At 32.2% G+C, this 23,756-nt stretch overlaps 1 protein-coding gene across 1 annotated transcript; it reads left to right on the plus strand.

The window, feature by feature from the left end:
* The first annotated feature begins 19,872 nt into the window (after positions 1 to 19,872).
* Positions 19,873 to 22,430, plus strand: LOC119613079 (solute carrier family 25 member 35-like). Its single transcript, XM_037969017.1, has 4 exons — positions 19,873 to 20,179; positions 20,249 to 20,424; positions 20,489 to 20,624; positions 21,866 to 22,430. Exons 1-4 carry the CDS (start codon positions 20,108 to 20,110, stop codon positions 22,403 to 22,405), a joined length of 924 nt encoding a protein of 307 aa, XP_037824945.1. The 5' UTR covers positions 19,873 to 20,107; the 3' UTR covers positions 22,406 to 22,430.
* The last annotated feature ends 1,326 nt before the right edge of the window (positions 22,431 to 23,756 follow it).

The following is a 23,756-nucleotide window of genomic DNA, read 5'->3' on the forward strand; positions in this document are numbered from 1 at the left end:
CACTAAAGAAAGATATCTTTCGAGGCACTTTACTTAAGAAAAGAGACTCTTTCTAGACACTTTACTAAGATGCTTTATGGAAGAAAATTGCCTTCCGAGACACCTTACTAAAGAAAGGAGTCTTTACAAGAACTTTACTAAAGGAAAGAGTCTTCCAAGGTACAAAAGACACGAAAAGTATCTTCCTAGACACTTCACTAAAGTAAAGTATCTTTCGAGAAACTTTAGTTAAGAAAAACGACTTCCTAGACACTTTACTAAAGAGAAGGCTTTTCCAAAACACTTTACTAAAGGAAAGTGTCTTCCTAAGACATTTTACTAAAGAAAAGTTTCTTCTCAAGATGCTTCATTAAAGAAAACTACCTTCCGAGACACCTTACGAAAGAATGGAGACTTTACAAGAACTTTACTAAAGGAAAGAGTCTTCCAATATACGAAAGACACGGATAACTATCTTCCTAGACACTTTATTAAATGGAAAGTATCTCCTCCAAGACACGGAAGACACAGAAAAGTGTCACTTTGCTAAAGAAGAGTTTCATCCCAAGACACCTCACTTAAGAAAAGTATCTTTCGAGGAAGAGACACTTTATTACAGAGACGTATCTTCCGAGACACTGTACTGATTGAAAGTGTTTCCCAAAAGCATTTTAAAGAAAAAAAGTCTTCCCAAAAGACGTTACTAAGGAAAGATGTCTAAAGAAAAGTATCTTCTTGGCCACTTTTTTATCTTTACTAAAGAAAACATTCTTTCAAGAAAGAACAAGTATCTTCCTAAGTTAGTTTTCAATAGAAAAGAATCTTCACTGACTACAGTTCAATCTGTAGTCCAGACTATAGATCAGTCTATAGATAGTACAGACTATAAATCAGTCTACAGTCCAGCCAATAGATCAGTCTACGGTCCACACTATAGATCAGTCTATAGTCCAGACCATAGATCACTCTATGGTCCAGACTATTGATCAGCAAATAATCCGCATTAGTCTATAGTACAGACTACAGATCAATCTATAGTCGGGGCTATAGGTCAGTATATAGTAATGTATATAGTATATACAGATCAGTCTTCAGTACAGACTATAGATCAGTAGACTTTAGATTAGCCTATAGTTCAGACTATAGATCAGTCTATAGTCCAGACTACAGATCAGTCTATATTTCAGAATATAGATCAGTCTATAGGCCAGACTACAGGTCAAAATATTCCACACTATAGATTAGTCTATAGTCCAGGCTATAGATAAGTCTATAGTACAGAGTATAGATCAGTCTATAGTCTAGACTAAAGATCAGTCTATAGTACAGACTATAGATCAGTCTATAGTACAGACTATAGATTAGTCTATAGTCCAGACTATAGATCAGTCTATAGTGCAGACAATAGATCAGTCTATAGTCCACACTATAGATTAGTCTATAGTCGAAACTATAGATCAGTCTATAGTCCAGTCAATAGTCGAGACTATAAATCAGCCTATAGTCTAGACTATAGATCAATCCATAGTCTAGGCTATGGATCAGTCTACAGATTATAGATCTGCCAATAGTCCAGGCTATAGATCAGTCTCTAGTCCAGAATATAGATCAGTCTTTAGTCCAGACTATAAATCAGTCTATATAGATCAGTCCGCACTATAGATCAGTCTATAGTCCATACTTTAGATCAGTCTATATTCCAGACTGTAAATCAGTCTATAGTCCAGACTATAGATCAGTCTATAGTCCAGACTATAGATCAGTCTATAGTCCAGACTATTGATCAGTCTATAGTCCATATTATAGATCAATCTATAGTGCAGAAAACTCTTGTTTAACTCTATTTCCCCTGAAAAACTTATTAATATTTTAAAAATTTATAACCAAAAACTATAAATCATTTTATTAATTAGTTAGCGCCCGGCTAAATAATAAAAATTTATTTATGAAATATTAACTTTTGCTTAAAAAAAACTTATTACAAAGTATTAGTTTATTACCCTTTTTTTCAATATTTTGCAAAATTTCTAAACAAACTAGTATTATTATGGTATTTTGTTTGGTTTTGAGTAGGTAACTATTCAATATTAATGAAAAAATTGGAAAAAAAAACTGAAAAATAAATAGAAAATATAGCAAGACAACAAGCAACTAAACATACTTTTTAACTAATACGGTCTACTTAACAATTGCAAACGATTTAATTTTATTTTCATATGAAAATTTTACACCGATGTCTGCGTGCAACGGCCAGAAAAGCAGAAGACATTGAAAATTTTTGTTTAAACAAAAAGAAAATTAGAAAAATTCTTTTTATTTCCTAAGAAATTGTTAAGTAAACTCTGGGTATTGGTGATCTTTGGTTCCGCCACTTTAGGCCGTTCTTATGACTCTCGCTGTAATTGAACAGTTTATTTTATTTACATACACAAGCTCTTCTAACCGCCACCACCACCACAACGATCACGATCACCATCATCATCATCAGCACGTACTTAAAGTACGTAGTACGTTGCATAGAGCGCAGATTTGTTTGGTTTTTTAGCGGAAATTTCAATAAAATTCATTTGGTATATATTTCATCAAACAATTATATTAGAGAGCGAGATCCAAACAACAATAATTCCAGCTCAATGTATTCTACAGACAGACAGACAACCAAACTATATATCAAAATAACAACAAATAATCAAAAAACGCAAAACAACAACAAATAAATTTAGTTAAAGAGTAGTGAGTCCAAGAGTGTGTGTGTTTGTTTGTTTGTTTCTGTGCAGGAAGATTAAACTCGTGCAAACTAACAAAAATGTAGACAAAATATTATTAAATAGTTGATAAATTTGATTTAATTTAATGAGGAGAAGTGATAATTTTATTTCACACAATTACCATCATTATCATAATAATGATGATCGTTAGTAAATGAACGAAATATATACCATTATGGAAGCATCTAGTTTCGCTCATAGTTATTTTACTTAAACTTAAAGCTCTCTCTCTCTCTCTCTATCACTCTCTCAATTTTCTTTGAGTTATCTGATCATTCTCATTACTTGTGATATTTGAAAAGTAATGAGTTAAGTTTGAAATGATCTATCATCCAGTTGACAGAAAGTGACTGACAGTTAATTGTGATTTTTTGCGAAAAATTAAGTCATTGGATTAATGCTGTTAATTGTGTGAAATGTAGTTAAATATTTAAAGTCTGAAGATGACACTTTTCTCAAATAGATTATAGATTATAGCCGATAGTCCAGACTATAGATCAGCCTCTAGTCCAGACTGTAGATCAGTCTATAGTCCAGATAAAAAATCAGTCCATAGTCCAGATTATAGATCAGTTTGCAGTCCAGACTAGATCAGTCTGTAGTCCAGACTATCAATCAGTCTGTAGTACCGACTATAGATCAGTCTATAGTCCACACTATAGAACAGTCTATTGTCTAGACATTAGATCAGTCTGTAGTCCAGTCTATAGAATAGTCTGTAGTCCAGACTATAGATCAGTCTATAATCCGGACTATAGATCACTCTATAGTTCAGTCTATAGATCAGTCTATAGTCCAGACTATATATCAGTCTATAGATCAGTCTATAGTCCAGACTATAGATCAGTCTATAGTCCAGGCTATAGATCTGTCTATAGTCTAGACTATCGATCAGTCTGTAGTACCGACTATAGAACAGTCTATAGTCCACACTATAGATCAGTCTATAGTCCACACTATAGAACAGTCTATAGTCTAGACAATAGATCAGTCTGTCTATAGTCTAGACAAATGTCCAGTCTATAGATTAGTCTGTAGTCCAGACTGCAGATCAGTCTGTAGTCCAGGCCATAGATCAGTCTATAATCCGGACTATAGATCACTTTATAGTCCAGAATATAGATCAGCCTATAGTCCAGACTATAGATCAGTCTATAGGCCAGACTATAGATCAGTCTATAGTCCAGACTATAGATCAGTCTATAGTCCATACTATAGATCAGTCTATAGTCCAAACTATAGGTCAGTCTATAGTCTAGACAATTGATCAGTATGTAGTCCAGTCTATAGATCAGTTTGTAGTCCAGGCCATAGATCAGTCTATAATCTGGACTATAGATCACTCTATAGTCCAGACTATAGATCAGTCCATATTCCTGACTATAGATCAGTCCATATTCCTGACTATAGATCAGTTTATATTCCAGACTATAAATTGGTCCATAGTCCAGACTATAGATAAGTCTATGGACCAAACTATATATCAGTCCAAAGTCCAGACTATAGATTAGTCAATCTATAGTCCAGACTAGTCTATAGTTCAGACTATGCATCAGTTTATAGTCCAGACTATGGATCAGTCTATATTACATACTATGGATCAGTCTGTAAGCCATAATATAAACCAGTCTATAGCCCGGACCATAGATCAGTCTATACTCCAGACTAGAGATCAGTCTATAGTTCAGAGATAAGTCTGTACTGCAGATCCTTCTATAATACCGATTATAGTCCAGACTATAGAACAGTTTTAGAACAAACATTAGTCTATAGACAACATATCAGCCTGGACTCTAGATTATATATCAGTTTATTATTGAGACTATAGAGTAGTTTATAGTCGAGACTGTAGATCACTGCAGGATCTTTTTGACAAGACCCTTTTCTTGATATAACTGGAAGACTTTATTCTAAACTCTATCTTCAAACAAGTCTTTTCTTTAAAGCAGACTTCTTCCATAATTTCTTTCGGGAAACCACCATTAATTGTAATCATCCCCCCCCCACAAACTTATTGGTAAACATTTCTGCAGTACATAGTTTCTCCAAAAGTTATGTCATACCAGCAAACATTTTACGTATGTGGCTGACATTGACATCATTATTTTTTTGGAGAAAACACGTGCGATGTCTGGCGAATGAATCTACAGAGATCTGAGCAAAAAAACACAGACGTAAAAACAGTTCAAAACGGTACAACGTTAATTGGGTCATGTTTGGTTTGTATAGATGCAAATATATTTCTGCCATAAAAGAAGAAGGAATTTCAGTTTTATCTTACGCTCATTAATGAAGATGATAATGATGATGAACAAGTGTCTAAATGAATTATATGCAAGTATTTTGACAAATTAACACAAATTAACAAGTAACTAATTTCAAAAGTGATTAATGTTTAAAAGATGACTTTATAAAGTTGTTCATGAAATGTAAAATAAATTGTTCCTTTCTAATCCCCGAACATCACAAAAATCTCTCATAAAAACAACTAATTTAAACTAAGAAAGTTCTATTAAAACTTTGTACTTAGACAGGAACAATCGAACTGTTATATTTAATAAAAAAAAGCTATAATTTCGATTTTAATTGATCAGACGTGTTTATGTTCTTGCTAAAGTTTATGTTTATTCTAAAAATTTCTAACTATTAAAACTATTAAATCTTTCATATCAATTCTTCTCATCAAGATCACGTTTCGTCTAGCATATGAACCCGAATCAATTCTAAATTTAGCATCCTATTGACGCATGTCCGAGTAGTGTTCATGGTCATGTTTGCAAAAACAATTTTAATGTCAAACTTCTGAACTCTGTACACATGGAATTTATGTACTCTGTGAGAGATCAAGATAAAGGTAATTGGCAACTGTTTTATTGGTTTTTTATTACATCTGGAAAGACAAATGTTACTCTCTCTGTTTCTCCTTGATATGTAAAGGGAATAAGATCACATGATCATAAGTCAATGTTCTGAGTTTATTACAATCTTTCTATAGATAAGTGTCTTTAGAAATATTTTTACAGAAGCATAATGATCTATAGTTTGGACTATAGACTTTATCAATACTCTGGACTATCGACTGATTTATAGTCTGGATTACAAACTGATCTATATTCTGAACTATAGACTGATCTAAGGTCAGAACTATAGACTGATCTATAGTCTGGACTATATACTGATCTACTGTCTGGAATATAGACTGATCTTTAGTATGGACTGATCAACAGCCTGTACTATAGACTGATCCATAGTCTGAACTATACACTGATCTATAGTCTGAGAATGATCTATAGTTTAGACTATATCTATACTCTGGACTATAGACTGATCTATAGTCTGGAATGTAGACTGATCTATAGACTATATAGATTGATCTATAGTCTGGACTATAGATTGACCTATTGTCTGGACTATAGATTGATCTATAGTCTGGACCAAGGACTGATCTATAGTCTGGACTATAGTCTGATCTATAGTCTAGACTATAGAATGATCTACATTCTAGGCTATAGACTGATCCATAGTCTGGACTATAGACTGATCTATTGCCTGGACTATAGACTGATATATAGTCTGGACTATAGACTGATATATAGTCTGGACTATAGACTGATCTATAGTCTGGACCATGGACTGATTTATAGTCTGGACTATAGTCTGATCAATAGTCTAGACTATAGAATGATCTACATCCTAGACTATAGACTGATCCATAGTCTGGACTATAGACTGATCTATTGCCTGGACTATAGACTGATCTATAGTCTCTACTATAGACTGATAGATAGTCTGGACTATAGACTGATCTATAGTCTGGACTATAGACTGATCTATAGTCTGGACTATAGACTTATCAATAGTCTGGACTATAGACTGATTATAGTCTGGAATATAGACTGGTCTATAGTCTGGACTATAGTCTGGACCATAGACTAAATATCTATAGTCTGTACTATAGTCTGGACCATAGACTGATCTATAGTATGGACCATAGACTGATCTATAGTCTGGACTATAGACTGATCTATAGTCTGGACTATAGACTGATAGATAGTCTGGACTATAGACTGATTCATAGTCTAGACTATAGACTGATCCATAGTTTGGACTATAGACTGATCTATAATCTGGACTATAGACTGATCTATTTTCTGGACTATAGACTGATCCATAGGCTGGGCCATAGACTGATCTATAGTCTGGACTATAGACTGATAGATAGTCTGGACTATAGACTGATTCATAGTCTAGACTATAGACTGATCCATAGTCTGGACTATAGACTGATCTATAATCTGGACTATAGACTGATCTATAGTCTGGACTATAGACTGATCTATAGTCTGGACTATAGACTGATCTATAGTCTGGACTACAGACTCAACTATAGTCTGGGCTATAGACTGATCTATAGTATGGATTATAGACTGATAGATAGTCTGGACTGATCTATAACCAGGAATATAGATTAATCTATATTTTGGACTATAGACTGATCTATTGGCTGATCTATAGTCTGGTTTATGGACTGATCTATAGTCTAGTTGTAGACTGATCTATACTCTAAACAATAGACAGTTTAAAATGTTTAACTAAATAGATAGTTTAAACTAAATATTGACCTATTGTCCAACTGTGACGATCTGATCTGTGGACAAGACTATTGACTGTTGTCTTGACTGATCTATAGTCATTGCTATAGAATGATATATATTCTAGTATATAGTCTGTATTACAAACTATTTTTTAGTCTAGACCATTAAATAATCTATAGCCTAGACTATTGACTAATCTATAATCAAGACCATTAAATCATATATAGTTTAAGCTGTAGAATGATCTCAATTCTGGACATAGCTTGTAATAACACGATTATATTCTGGAAGCTTCAGCTATCAAGTATTTAAGATTAATAATAATGTTACAAAATATTGACACAGAAGTTTGGTTCCAAAAAAAATTCCTCAAAAAACCGGAAGTTAATTTTAAAATGATGTAAATTTATGTAAAAAAAACTGGACAACAGGGTCAGTTAACTACACCAAAAATTAACACATATTTATAGTATTAAACAGCAAAACTAAACCATTAATTATACTTTAAACACTTTAAAACAAAAAACTTGAAAATTTCAAAACAAATCAAGAAGATAAAAACCAAAGATTGAAATTAACAAACAAACTAGAGTTCTGTTTATTAACATTAAATTGATAAATCTAAATCTTAACAGTTGAAGACTAAAGGGGTTTCAAAATACTTTCACCCAAAATAAATGAACCTTTGTACTTGACCGCCTTTAAAACATTTATTTAACAGATTGTAGGTCTTTTTGCCTGTCTGTCCGTCCATGCGTTTTAACTGATTTTTGTTTTTGTATTTTTGTAGTTTTATAGTAAAACTCTTTCATAACACTGCAAGTCGTTAACAATATAGTAGTTAATTTATAAATATCTTTTTTTTTTTTTGTTTTAAATATTTTTAACTAAAAACAAATCAAGAAAAAACCTAAAAACAAATATAATTTAAAAACCTACAAAATCTACAAGTTACCGGTTTTTTTGAATTTTTACGCAGCAGACTCTTGGATACCGCAAAAAATTAACTAAAATTTTAAAATTTAACTACAACAACAATAATCATATTAACATCACCTGTGATAGTTGTAACAACAAACTTAATATTAGCCACAACCATGTGAAGATTACTTATTTGTTGTTGTTTTATTTTCGGGGATTTATGTTGCAAAATTTAATGATGCCAAAAAAATGTTTTTTTTTTGATTTTTTTTTTTTGGTTTTTTACGGAATTGAATATTTTGACTAATAAACATATTGATGATTTTGGTTTTTGTAATTTTTTTTTGTTTTTATTTTGAAAAAATTATTATTAGCTGTTGAAATTATTGCAAGGCGAGCAATCATTTATTACAAATAACTAGTTACTACACTATTTCCAAGGGGAACTGGAAAAAGGGCCAGTATTGGCCACAATCTATAGGTTAGACAATAGATTGATGTACTAGAGACTGCTCTTAGTCAAGTCTATAGACTAATCTATAGTCAAGACTATGGACTGATCTATAGTCAAGACTATGGACTGATCTATAGTCAAGAGTTTAGACTGATTTATAGTCAAGTCTAAAGACTGATGAAGACTATAGACTGATTTATTGTCAAGACTATAGACAGATCTATAGTCAAGACTATAGGCAGGTCTATAGTTAAGACTATAGACAGGTCTATAATCAAGACTATAGACTGATCTACAGTCAATACTATAGACTAATCTATAGTCAAGACTATATACAGATCTATAGTCAAGACTATAGATCTGTACTATAGTCAAGACTATAGATCTGTACTATAGTCAAGACTATAGACTGATCTATAGTCAAGACTATAGATTGATGTATAGTCAAGACTATAGACTGATCTATAGTCAAGACTATAGACTGACCTATAGTCAAGACTATAGACTGATCTATAGTCAAGACTATAAACTGATCTATAGTCAAGACTATAGATCTGTACTATAGTCAAGACTATAGACTGATCTATAGTCAAGACTATAGATTGATGTATAGTCAAGACTATAGACTGATCTATAGTCAAGACTATAGACTGACCTATAGTCAAGACTATAGACTGATCTATAGTCAAGGCTATAGACTGATCTATAGTCAAGACTATGGACTGATCTATAGTCAAGACTATGGACTGATCTATAGTCAAGGCTATAGACTATAGTCAAGACTATAGACTGATCTATAGTCAAGACTATAGACTGATCTATAGTCAAGACTATAGATTGATGTATAGTCAAGACTATAGACTGATCTATAGTCAAGACTATAGACTGATCTATGGTCAAGACTATAGTCTGATCTATAGTCAAGACTATAGACTGATCTATAGTCAAGACTATAGACTGATCTATACTCAAGACTATAGACAGATCTATAGTCAAGACTATGGACTGATCTATAGTCAAGACTATAGACTGATCTATACTCAAGACTATAGACAGATCTATAGTCAAGACTATGGACTGATCTATAGTCAAGGCTATAGACTATAGTCAAGACTATAGACTGATCTATAGTCAAGACTATAGACTGATCTATAGTCAAGACTATAGACTGATCTATAGTAAAGACTATAAGCTGATCTATAGTCAAGAATATAGACTGATCTATAGTCAAGACTATAGACTGATCTATAGTCAAGACTATAGACTGATCTATAGTCAAGACTATAGACTGATCTATAGTCAAGACTATAGACTGCTCAATAGTCTAAATTATAGGCCGATCTATAGTCTAGACTATTGAATGATTTATAGAATAGACTATAGGCTAATCTTTGCTCTGGACTATAGACTAATCTATAGTCAAGACTATAGACTAATCTATAGTCAAGACTATAGACTGATCTATAGTCAAGACTATGGACTGATCTATAGTCTGGACTATAGACTTATCTATAGTCTGGACTATAGTCTGATCTATAACCTGGACTATAGACTGATCTATAATCTGGACTACACCTATTGGACCTACAGATTGATCTATAGTATGAACTATGGACTTATCTATTATCTGGAATCTGGACTTGTCTAATGTCTTTGGGCGGATCTGTTGACTGATCTATTGTCTAATATATAAACTGATCTTCTTGTCTTGATGATTAATTTTAACAAGATACAAACATATTTCAAATTAATAAATTCTGAAATTTCCTATCAACACACACACTCACTCACTCACTAAAAGCATACAAATGTAATAAAAGAATAAAGTTATTTAAACATAAACAATTTAAAGATTTTTTTTAAGTAAAACTCTTAAATAAAACATTTATTTCCAAGTGACAACAACGCACTTTACAAAAAGAGCAACTGACAAACCAATCGACATGACAGTTGGTCTGTCATATTTATAGTGTTGTCAAGTTATATGGATTTTTTTTTAATAGACATCAAGAATTAAGGAACAAATTATGAAAAAAAAACATTATTGCTAAAAAGAACTCACACATAAAATTAAGTTCACTAAAATACCAGTCTCTTGTATTTATGAGTACAATCGCCAACATTAATTTCATCGAGAATTCTCAAAGTCAGTGTTAAAAAAAAATTAAAATAAATTCATATATAAAAAATTTAGCACTAAATAAACATTATGGTTTGTTTGGAAAAAAAAAGTAAAAGTTTAGTTGTATGTGTGGGCAGAGTATGAAATTGGTAGCTTAAGTTAAAGGCGAATATTTAAGTGCCCTAAGACTAGAGATCGGTTCATAGTCAAGGCTATTGATTAGTCTATAGTTAACAGTATAGATTAGTCTAAGGTCAAGGCTATAGATCTGTCAATACTCAAGACTATAGATTCGTCTATAGTCAAGTCTAAAGATCAGTCTATAGTCAAGAATGCTAATCAGTACATGGACTAAGGATCAGTCAGTAGTCAAGACTATATATCAGTCTATAGTCAAGACTATAGATAATTCCATTGACCAATCTATAGCCAAGACTATAGATCACAAAACAGTCAAGATTAAGGACCGCTCTATAGTCAATACTATAGACCAGTCTACAGTCAAGACTATAGATCAGTCTACAGTCAAGACTATAGATCAGTCTATAGATAAAACTATAGATCAATCTATAGTCAAGACTATAGATCAGTCTATAGTTAAGACTATAGGACAGTCTATAGTCAAAACTATAGATCAATCTATAGTCAATACTATAAATTAGTCTATAGTTAAGACTATAGATCAGTCTATAGTCAAGACTATAGATCAGTCTACAGTCAAGTCTATATATCATTCTATAGTCAAGAATATAGATCAGTCCATAGTCAAGACTATAGATCAGTCTATAGTCAGGACTATAGATCAGTCTATAGTCAAGACTACATCAGTCTATAGTCAAGATTATAGATCAATCTATAGTCAAGACTATAGATTAGTCTGTAGTCAAGACTAAAGATCAGTCTAGAACCAAGGCTATTGATCAGTCTATAGCCAAGACTATAGATCAGTCTAAAGTCAAGACTATAGATCAGTCTATAGTCAAGACTATAGATCAGTCTATAGTCAAGACTATAGATCAGTCTATAGTCAAGATTATAGATCAGTCTATAGTCAAGATTATAGATCAGTCTATAGTCTATATAGTAGATCAGTCTATAGCCAAGACTATAGATCAGTCTATAGCCAAGACTATAGATCAGTCTATAGTCAAGACTATAGATCAGTCTATAGTCAAGACTATAGATCAGTCTATAGTCAAGACTATAAATCAGTCTATAGTCAAGACTATCAGTTCAGATCAGTTTATAGTTAAGACTATAGATCACTCTATAGTCAAGACTATAGATCACTCTATAGTCAAGTCTATAGATCACTCTATAGTCAAGTCTATAGATCAGTCTATAGTCAAGACTATAGATCACTCTATAGTCAAGACTATAGATCACTCTATAGTCAAGACTATAGATCACTCTATAGTCAAGTCTATAGATCACTCTATAGTCAAGTCTATAGATCAGTCTATAGTCAAGACTATAGATCACTCTATAGTCAAGACTATAGATCAGTCTATAGTCAAGTCTATAGATCAGTCTATAGTCAAGACTATAGATCAGTCTATAATCAAGACTATAGATCAGTCTATAGATCAGTCTATAGATCAGTCTATAGATCAGTCTATAGATCAGTCCATAGTCAAGACTATAGATCAGTCTATGGTCAATACTATAGATCAGTCTATCGTCAAGAGTATGGATCAGTCTATAGTCAAGACTATAGATCAGCCTATAGTCAAGACTCTACATCAGTCTAGTATACCTCTTATATCATAATACTTCTACTGATCATAATGTAGAATTTGATAATGTACGAACGATTATGTTTATAAATATAACAATAATAAAAAGTTCATCCAACATTTGTTAAATCTAATTAAGTGAGTTAAACTCAAGTTGATATTATTATCAAAACGATTACATTTTCAAACAAAAGAAGTAGGAAAAAAAATAGTTTTTTTTCTTGAACTCACAATGGGTCATTTGGAATACATGTATGTACAATGTACATAGCAGTACTAGCCACTAATATGAAATTGTCTGTCTGTTCCTGTGTGTGTGTGTAGATTTTGCGGTAGATCTTTTTAAATAATACTACAAGTTAATTATTTGTTGTATTTTTTTAACGATTTGTAAATTTAGCCAGTAAGGAAACCGTAAAAAAAACTACAAATTTTATAATTTTTATTGTTGTTATTTTAAATAGTGTATACGTTTAAAGCCGAACCAGAAACTAAATCTCATAAAGACAATTGAAACGTGTTTGCCACAATTGTCTTGACATCTCTAATGATTTTCATTATTTAACGAGGATGGGAAAATGAAAATGTACAACTTATAATATAAATGGTGACAGGAAGAGTGAAGAAGTTCAGACCATAGACTGATCTATAGTCCAGACTATAGAATGATCTATAGTCCAGACTATAGAATGATCTATAGTCCAGACTATAGAATGATCTATAGTCCAGACTATAGAATGATCTATAGTCCAGACTATAGAATGATCTATAGTCCAGACTTTAGAATGATCTATAGTCCAGGCTATAAATTGATCTATAGTCCAGGATATAAATTGACCTATAGTCCAGACTATAGAATTATCTATAGTCCAGACTATAGAATGATCTATAATCCAGACTATAGAATGATCCAAACTATAGATTGATCTATAGTTCAGACTATAGATTGATCTATAGTCCTGACTATAGAATGATCTATAGTCCAGACTATAGAATTCTCTATAGTCCAGACTAAAGAATGGTCTATAGTCCAGACTATAGAATGACCTACAGTCCAGACTTTAGAATGATCTATAGTCCAGGCTATAAATTGATCTATAGTCCAGACTATAGAATGATCTATAGTCCAACTATAGAATGATCTATAATCCAGACTATAGATTGATCTATAATCCAGACTATAGATTGATCTATAGTCCAGACTATAGAATGATCTATAGTAGAGACTTTAGAATGATATATAGTCCAGGCTATAAATTGATCTATAGTCCAGACTATAGAATGATCTATAATCCAGACTATAGAATTATCTATAGTCCAGACTATAGATTGATCTATAGTCCAGACTATAGATTGATCTATAGTCCAGACTATAGATTGATCTATAGTCCAGACTATAGATTGATCTATAGTCCAGACTATAGAATGATCTATAGTCCAGACTATAGAATGATCTATAGTCCAGACTAAAGAATGATCTATAGTCCAGACTATAGAATGATCTATAGTCCAGGCTATAGAATGATCTATAGTCCAGACTATAAAATGATCTATAGTCCAGACTATAGAATGATCTCTAGTCCAGACTATAGAATAATCTATAGTCCAGACTATAGAATAATCTATAGTCCAGACTATAGAATAATCTATAGTCCAGACTATAGAATAATCTATAGTCCACACTACAGAATAATCTATAGTCCAGCCTATAAACTGATATATAGTCAAGACTATAGAATGATCTTTAGTCCAGACTATAGAATAATCTATAGTCCAGACTATAGAATGATCTATAGTCCAGACTATAGAATGATCTACAGTCCAGACTATAGAATGATCTACAGTCCAGGCTATAGAATGATCTATAGTCCAGACTATAGAATGATCTACAGTCCAGACTATAAAATGATCTACAGTCCAGGCTATAGAATGATCTATAATCCAGACTAATAAATGATCTATAATCCCGACTTTAGAATGCTCTATAGTAAAGACTATAGAATGATCTATAGTCCAGACTATAGAATGATCTATAGTCCAGACTATAGACTGATCTATAGTCCAGACTATAAAATGATCTATAATCCAGGCTATGGAATGATCTATAATCCAGACTATAGAATGATCTATAGTAAAGACTATAGAATGATCTATAGTAAAGACTATAGAACGGTCTATAATCGAGACTATAGACTGATTTACAGTGCTAACTATAGACTGATCCATAGTCCAATCTATAGACTGATATTTGTTTTAAAGTCTCTTTAAGTTGGTACATCATTGTATCCATCTCTGCCTCTGCAAAAAAAAAACACTTGCATTCGCATACATTCTCTGATTGTAGATCTGTTTTATGTTTTAGGAAGTTCACAGTCATTAAAACCAATGATTATTTTAGATAAAATTAAAAAACACATAAAGAAACCCACAAACTAAAAGAAAAAATTCCTAAGAATGTGTGTAACTAAAATACTATTTAGTATTTTTTTATAGAACTGTGAAAAAAACCAAATAATAAAGCTTTAATAAAGATATTTAAAGAACAACAACAATGACAAGAATAAACATAAAAAAGTAAAAGTATTTTCAATTGTCATGATCATAGAGGAACTTGTCAAACAGATCTTTAACAATTGCATTGCACTTGAAAGATAAACAACAGTTGCTTTAAAAAATCACCGAACAATACTGCTTCCAAGCTGAATTGCAGAATTATGATCTAAAACTGTTAAGAAAACAATCAACTAATCATTCATAATTATCAGTCCCTGTAATTTATTTACCTTTTCAGCCAGACAAAATAAAATTTCAACGTGCAAAACCCCTCAGACACGTTTAATTTCATCTTTGTCTACACAAATATTATTTATATGCCCGGCTTGGTGCAATCTTTAAAGAAGCATCTTGAAAATCTTTGTTTGAATTCTTTGTTAACTCAATCACTTGTATTGTTTATTTATTTGTTAACAATAAATATTATGGTTAAAAAGGTGTAACCAAGTATTGCAGTAGCCATAAATAGTTGTTCCTTGTTTAAAATAATTCATTGGAAATTCCAACAACAATAATAAATCAGGAAGAAATTTGCCAATATTAAAGAGAAATGAAGCACAGCTTGAAAGAAAACTGAATTAATAATCTTGCAAACAAAAATTTATTAACTAATTAAGTCATTTTGTTACCACCAAATATTTGATTAAGGTAACTAAACTACCTTTTAGCCTAGTTTATAGTCTAGTCTATAGTCTAGTCTATAGTCTAGTCTATAGTCTAGTCTATAGTCTAGTCTATAGTCTAGTCTATAGTCTAGTCTATAGTCTAGTCTATAGTCTAGTCTATAGTCTAGTCTATAGTCTAGTCTATAGTCTAGTCTATAGTCTAGTCTATAGTCTAGTCTATAGTCTAGTCTATAGTCTAGTCTATAGTCTAGTCTATAGTCTAGTCTATAGTCTAGTCTATAGTCTAGTCTATAGTCTAGTCCTATAGTCTAGTCTATAGTCTAGTCTATAGTCTAGTCTATAGTCTAGTCTATAGTTAGTCTATAGTCTAGTCTATAGTCTAGTCTATAGTCTAGTCTATAGTCTAGTCTATAGTCTAGTCTATAGTCTAGTCTATAGTCTAGTCTATAGTCTAGTCTATAGTCTAGTCTATAGTCTAGTCTATAGTCTAGTCTATAGTCTAGTCTATAGTCTAGTCTATAGTCTAGTCTATAGTCTAGTCTATAGTTTAGTCTATAGTCTAGTCTATAGTCTAGTCTATAGTCTAGTCTATAGTCTAGTCTATAGTAGTCTATAGTCTAGTCTATAGTCTAGTCTATAGTCTAGTCTATAGTCTAGTCTATAGTCTAGTCTATAGTCTAGTCTATAGTCTAGTCTATAGTCTAGTCTATAGTCTAGTCTATAGTCTCTATAGTCTAGTCTATAGTCTAGTCTATAGTCTAGTCTATAGTCTAGTCTATAGTCTAGTCTATAGTCTAGTCTATAGTCTAGTCTATAGTCTAGTCTATAGTCTAGTCTATAGTCTAGTCTATAGTCTAGTCTATAGTCTAGTCTATAGTCTAGTCTATAGTCTAGTCTATAGTCTAGTCTATAGTCTAGTCTATAGTCTAGTCTATAGTCTAGTCTATAGTCTAGTCTATAGTCTAGTCTATAGTCTAGTCTATAGTCTAGTCTATAGTCTAGTCTATAGTCTAGTCTATAGTCTAGTCTATAGTCTAGTCTATAGTCTAGTCTATAGTCTAGTCTATAGTCTAGTCTATAGTCTAGTCTATAGTCTAGTCTATAGTCTAGTCTATAGTCTAGTCTATAGTCTATAGTCTAGTCTATAGTCTAGTCTATAGTCTAGTCTATAGTCTAGTCTATAGTCTAGTCTATAGTAGTCTATAGTCTAGTCTATAGTCTAGTCTATAGTCTAGTCTATAGTCTAGTCTATAGTCTAGTCTATAGTCTAGTCTATAGTCTAGTCTATAGTCTAGTCTATAGTCTAGTCTATAGTCTAGTCTATAGTCTAGTCTATTGTCTAGTCTATAGTCTAGTCTATAGTCTAGTCTATAGTCTAGTCTATAGTCTATTCTATATTCTAGTCTATAGTCTAGTCTATAGTCTAGTCTATAGTCTAGTCTATAGTCTAGTCTATAGTCTAGTCTATAGTCTAGTCTATAGTCTAGTCTATAGTCTAGTCTATAGTCTAGTCTATAGTCTATGTCTATAGTCTAGTCTATTAGTCTAGTCTATAGTCTAGTCTATAGGTCTAGGTCTATAGTCTAGTTCTATAGTCTAGTTCATAGTCTAGTCTATAGTCTAGTCTATAGTCTAGTCTATAGTCTAGTCTATAGTCTAGTCTATAGTCTAGTCTATAGTCTAGTCTATAGTCTAGTCTGATAGTCTAGTCTATAGTCTAGTCTATAGTCTAGTCTAGTCTAGTCTAGTCTAGTCTATAGTCTAGTCTATAGTCTAGTCTATAGTCTAGTCTATAGTTAGTCTATAGTCTAGTCATAGTCTAGTCTATAGTCTAGTCTATAGTCTAGTCTATAGTCTAGTCTATAGTCTAGTCTATAGTCTAGTCTATAGTCTAGTCTATAGCTAGTCTATAGTCTAGTCTATAGTCTAGTCTATAGTCTAGTCTATAGTCTAGTCTATAGTCTAGTCTATAGTCTAGTCTATAGTCTAGTCTATAGTCTAGTCTATAGTCTAGTCTATAGTCTAGTCTTAAGTAGTCTAGTCTATAGTCTAGTCTATAGTCTAGTCTATAGTCTAGTCTATAGTCTAGTCGATAGTTAGTCTAGTCTAGTCTAGTCTATAGTCTAGTCTATAGTCTAGTCTATAGTCTAGTCTATAGTCTAGTCTATAGTCTAGTCTATAGTCTAGTCTATGTCTAGTCTATAGTCTAGTCTATAGTCTAGTCTATAGTCTAGTCTATAGTCTAGTCTATAGTCTAGTCTATAGTCTAGTCTATAGTCTAGTCTATAGTCTAGTCTATAGTCTAGTCTATAGTCTAGTCTATAGTCTAGTCTATAGTCTAGTCTATAGTCTAGTCTATAGTCTAGTCTATAGTCTAGTCTATAGTCTAGTCTATAGTCTAGTCTATAGTCTAGTCTATAGTCTAGTCTATAGTCTAGTCTATAGTCTAGTCTATAGTCTAGTCTATAGTCTAGTCTATAGTCTAGTCTATAGTCTAGTCTATAGTCTAGTCTATAGTCTAGTCTATAGTCTAGTCTATAGTCTAGTCTATAGTCTAGTCTATAGTCTAGTCTATAGTCTAGTCTATAGTCTAGTCTATAGTCTAGTCTATAGTCTAGTCTATAGTCTAGTCTATAGTCTAGTCTATAGTCTAGTCTATAGTCTAGTCTATAGTCTAGTCTATAGTCTAGTCTATAGTCTAGTCTATAGTCTAGGCTATGGTCTAGTCTATAGTATAGTCTATAGTCTAGTCTATAGTCTAGATTATAGTCTAGTCTATAGTCTAGTCTATAGTCTAGTCTATAGTCTAGTCTATGGTCTAGTCTATAGTCTAGTCTATAGTCTAGTCTATAGTCCAGTCTATAGTCTAGTCTATAGTCTAGTCTATAGTCTAGTCTATAGTCTAGTCTATAGTCTAGTCTATAGTCTAGTCTATAGTCTAGTCTATAGTCTAGTCTATAGTCTAGTCTATAGTCTAGTCTATAGTCTAGTCTATAGTCTAGTCTATAGTCTAGTCTATAGTCTAGTCTATAGTCTAGTCTATAGTCTAGTCTATAGTCTAGTCTATAGTCTAGTCTATAGTCTAGTCTATAGTCTAGTCTATAGTCTAGTCTATAGTCTAGTCTATAGTCTAGTCTATAGTCTAGTCTATAGTCTAGTCTATAGTCTAGTCTATAGTCTAGTCTATAGTCTAGTCTATAGTCTAGTCTATAGTCTAGTCTAGTCTAGTCTATAGTCTAGTCTATAGTCTAGTCTATAGTCTAGTCTATAGTCTCTAGTCTATAGTCTAGTCTATAGTCTAGTCTATAGTCTAGTCTATAGTCTAGTCTATAGTCTAGTCTATAGTCTAGTCTATAGTCTAGTCTATAGTCTAGTCTATAGTGTAGTCTATAGTCTAGTCTATAGTCTAGTCTATAGTCTAGTCTATAGTCTAGTCTATAGTCTAGTCTATAGTCTAGTCTATAGTCTAGTCTATAGTCTAGTCTATAGTCTAGTCTATAGTCTAGTCTATAGTCTAGTCTATAGTCTAGTCTATAGTCTAGTCTATAGTCTAGTCTATAGTCTAGTCTATAGTCTAGTCTATAGTCTAGTATAGTCTAAGTCTAGTATATAGTCTAGTCTATAGTCTTATCTATAGTCTAGTCTTTAGTCTAATCTATAGTCTAGTCAATAGTCTAGTCTATAGTCAAGTCTATAGTCTAGTCTATAGTCTAGTCTATAGTCTAGTCTATAGTCTAGTCTATAGTCTAGTCTATAGTCTAGTCTATAGTCTAGTCTATAGTCTAGTCTATAGTCTAGTCTATAGTCTAGTCTATAGTCTAGTCTATAGTCTAGTCTATAGTCTAGTCTATAGTCTAGTCTATGGGCTAGTCTATGGTCTAGTCTAGTCTATAGTATAGTCTATAGTATAGTCTATAGTCTACTCTATAGCTTACTATATATGGTCTAGTCTATAGTCTAGTCCATAGTTTAGTTTTTGCTTTGTTATTAAAAATACCATTCTGTAACGTTTTTTTTTCAATTTCCGTTTATTTTTATTTCCTTTCAAAATAAAGCTTGCCACCCTTCAAACTTCAAACATCACCCCATTTTATTTTTCAACTGGCAACACTCTCACACGTGTACGGCAGAGAAAAAGACATCCGACAACTCTAATTAAACAGCTGATAAGTAAGTGGAAAAATTTTGGACGGCCTGCTGTTATTTCACCAGAAATCTATGCAAATTTGGCCAAAAAAGCTAAAAAAATCGTTCAAATAACAATGAACATTAAACGCTAAACCATCAACGCCTCTCTCTAACGCATAATCTACAATTTTGAACGTGTAAATTAAGTAAATTTTAGCTTTTCACATGGATATTTCGGATTTTATATTGGGTGGTTTAGGCTCAGTGGGAGCAACATTTTTCACCAATCCCATCGAAGTAAGTTGAATGCGAAAAACATTAATAAAAACTTATACGAAATTAATGTGTATTGCAACCCCATACAAGGTCGTCAAAACACGCATACAATTACAAGGTGAATTGGCCGCCCGGGGTACTTACGTGGAGCCGTATCGTGGTATAGTAAATGCTTTTGTAACAGTGGCTAAAAATGATGGCTTGACGGGTTTGCAGAAGGGTTTAACACCAGCTTTATATTTTCAATTTATTATAAATTCATTTCGGTGAGTAGTTAAGGGATTTTTTTTTTAATTTTATTTATTAGAACAAATGTTGTGTTTGAAACAGTTTGAGCATTTATAATATGGCTTTAAACAATGGTTGGATGCACACCAAATCTGGAGATGTTTCATTTGTCAAGGGTATTTTTTGGGGAGCAGCTGGTGGTGCCATTGGTTCCTATTTCTCTAGTCCATTTTTTATGGTAAGTCCATGTTTATACATATTTTCATACAAAAATTAAGAAACAAATTACGCCAATTCATTGTTATCAATTTAAATTTGTTTAAAGTTAATTACTTTTCACTCACACTCTTATAATTACATCGAAATGCTGTCAGCAATTACTCAAGATAATAGTGGGACGTTTTGTCTATAGACCACCCCACTATCTGGTAAACATAATAACACTTTGTTTTCTTAGATAGAGAGTAGTTTATGTGATAATGGCATGAGATTAAATAATTTCATTTCTTTACGATTTGCTAAAAAAAATTTCTTAAGTAATTTTTTTTTTCAAGTTCTTAGATAATCATAAATCAACTAAATTGTCCATATAATTAAATGTACAAATAAAATGACTAGGTAAATTTATTGTTTATAAAACAAATTTTTGATAATCTTTACAAATTGTTTAAGATAAACTATCTCAAAAGCAGGAATTGTAGCGAACGTAATATGAATTTATATCTTAGAATTTAGCAATCAATTTCAAAGTCTTAGAAATATGATGTCTAGACGATGTGTCCGATAACTGTACCATAATCAAGGCTATATAGTAATCTGTAGTTAAAGATATAGACAGATATATACATATTCAAGTTTTTACTATAGACTAATCTATAGTCGCAACTTGTACAAAGGTTTCTTAACTAGTCAGCAGAATTTTCTTAACCCATGCTAGGAAATTTCACCAATATTCGCCCCTGCTATAGACTTATCTATAGACTTGACTTATTGACAATATACTGAGCTATAGTTTTGACTGGTCTTCACTTCTGACGGATCCATAGACTTCACTATAGACTGATCTGTAGTCTTGACTATAGACTGATCTATAGTCTTGACTACAGACTGATCATTAGTTTTGACTATAGACTGATCTATAATCTTGAGTAAAGACTGATCTGTAGTCTTGAGTAAAGACTGATCTATAGTCTTGAGTAAAGACTGATCAATAGTCTTGAGCAAAGTCTGATCTATAGTCTTGAGTAAAGACTTATCTATAGTCTTGACAATAGACTGATCTATAGTCTTGACTATAGACTGATCTATAGTCTTGACTATAGACTGAACTATAGTCTAGACTGATCTATTGACTATAGACTGATTTATAGTCCTGACTAGACTGATTTATAGTCTTTACTATAGACTGATCAAGAGTCTGGACTATACAGTTATCTGTAAACTTGACTATAGACTGACGTTCCCCATTTTCCCTTCCAGATTAAAACACAACTTCAATCTCAGGCCGCTAAACAAATCGCTGTCGGCTATCAGCATCAACACACCGGCATGATGGATGCCCTTAAACAAATCTACAGCAAACGTGGTATATTTGGCCTATGGCGTGGATCGATGGCTGCCATACCACGTGCTGCTATCGGTTCGGGTGCACAAATTGCCACTTTTGGCAAAACGAAATTTTTGCTCAAAGAATATGATCTGGTCACACAGCCAGCACTAAATTCCTTCTGTTCCGGTCTCATAGCTGGTTCTATAATGTCGGTGGCCATTACACCGCCCGATGTCATTTCCACTAGACTCTATAATCAGGGTTGGGATGAACGTGGCCGCTATAATGGTTGGTTGGATTGTTTTTTGAAAATATGCCGCACAGAGGGTATTTATGGTTTGTACAAGGGTTTCTGGGCCAATTACTTGAGAATAGCTCCACATTCGACCTTAGTTTTATTGTTCTTTGATGAATTGTTGATTGTGCGTGACAAGTATAGAGAAAGCAAGGCTATGTTAGAGTTAAAGTAGTGCGAACAAATCTAACTAATGATATTAACACACAACCAAACGATATTAGTTTTAAACTAATAATGTGCAATATGTCTTCTTTTTTCTAGTTTTTAGCTAAAAAAATTAATTTGTTTTATTTGCCAGTTTTGTTAGTCCATTTGTATAAGTACAAAAAGAAATTTTTTTTCTAAAAGAAAATTTTTTCTAATGTAAGCGTTTTTATTTAGTTTTTTTGTTGCTATTTTGCCTATGTTTTATTTTAATTGTTTTTGTAAAATAACAAAGTGCCTTTTTATAAATGAAAACAAAGAAACAAACCAAACGTGAGTGTACAATTAAAATTGTATGTATTTTTAAAACTTCCTGTAGGTAGAAAAATAAACATTTTTAAAATGTTATTCCTAAAACTAACAATAAAAAATAAACAAAACAGATGCTCCTGAAAGAATAATCATTAAATAAAAGTGTTTTTATTTTTGCAAAGAATATGAAAGTGAAGTGATAAGAAAATAAAATAAAGAAAAAACAGACAAAGACTTGGCTATAGACTGATCTATAGTGTTAACTATCGACTAATCTATAGTTAGACTGATCTATAGGCTGGACTTTTGAAGTGATCTATACTGCTGATTATAAACTGATCTATTGTCTCGACTATAGATTGATCTATACTCTATAGTCAAAACTATATTGACTATAGACTGTTCTGTAGTCTTGACTATAGACTGATCTATGGTCCTGACTATAAAGTGATCTGTAGTCTTAACTATAGACTGATCTATATTCTTGACTATAGACTGATCTATAGTTTTTACTATACATCAGTCTATAGTATTAACTATAGACTGATCTATAGACTTGACTATAGACTGATCTAGTCTTGACTATAGACTGGTCTATAGCCCTGAATTTAAAGTGATCTATGTATTCTTGACTATAGAGTGGTTTATAGTCTTGACTATAGACTGACCTATAGTCTTTACTATAGACTGACCTATAATCTTGACTATAGACTGATCTATAGTCATGACTATAGACTGATTTATAGTCTTGACTATAGACTGATCTATAGTCTTGACTATAGACTAATCTATAGTCTTGACTATAGACTGATCTATAGTCTTTACTATAGACTGATCTATAGTCTTGACTATAGACTGATCAATAGTCTTAACTCTAAACTGATCTATAGTCTTGACTATAGACTGATCTACAGTCTTGGCTATAGACTGATCTATAGTCTTGACTATAGACTGATCTATAGTCTTTACTATAGACTGATCTATAGTTTTGACTATAGACTGATCAATAGTCTTTACTATAGACCAGTGTTGACTATAGACTGATCTATAGTCTCGACTACAGCTTG

This window comes from Lucilia sericata, unplaced genomic scaffold, assembly GCF_015586225.1.
Source record: "Lucilia sericata isolate MDLA Ls3-8-SP2 unplaced genomic scaffold, ASM1558622v1 Contig001967F_arrow, whole genome shotgun sequence".
NCBI classification, from domain to species: domain Eukaryota; kingdom Metazoa; phylum Arthropoda; class Insecta; order Diptera; family Calliphoridae; genus Lucilia; species Lucilia sericata.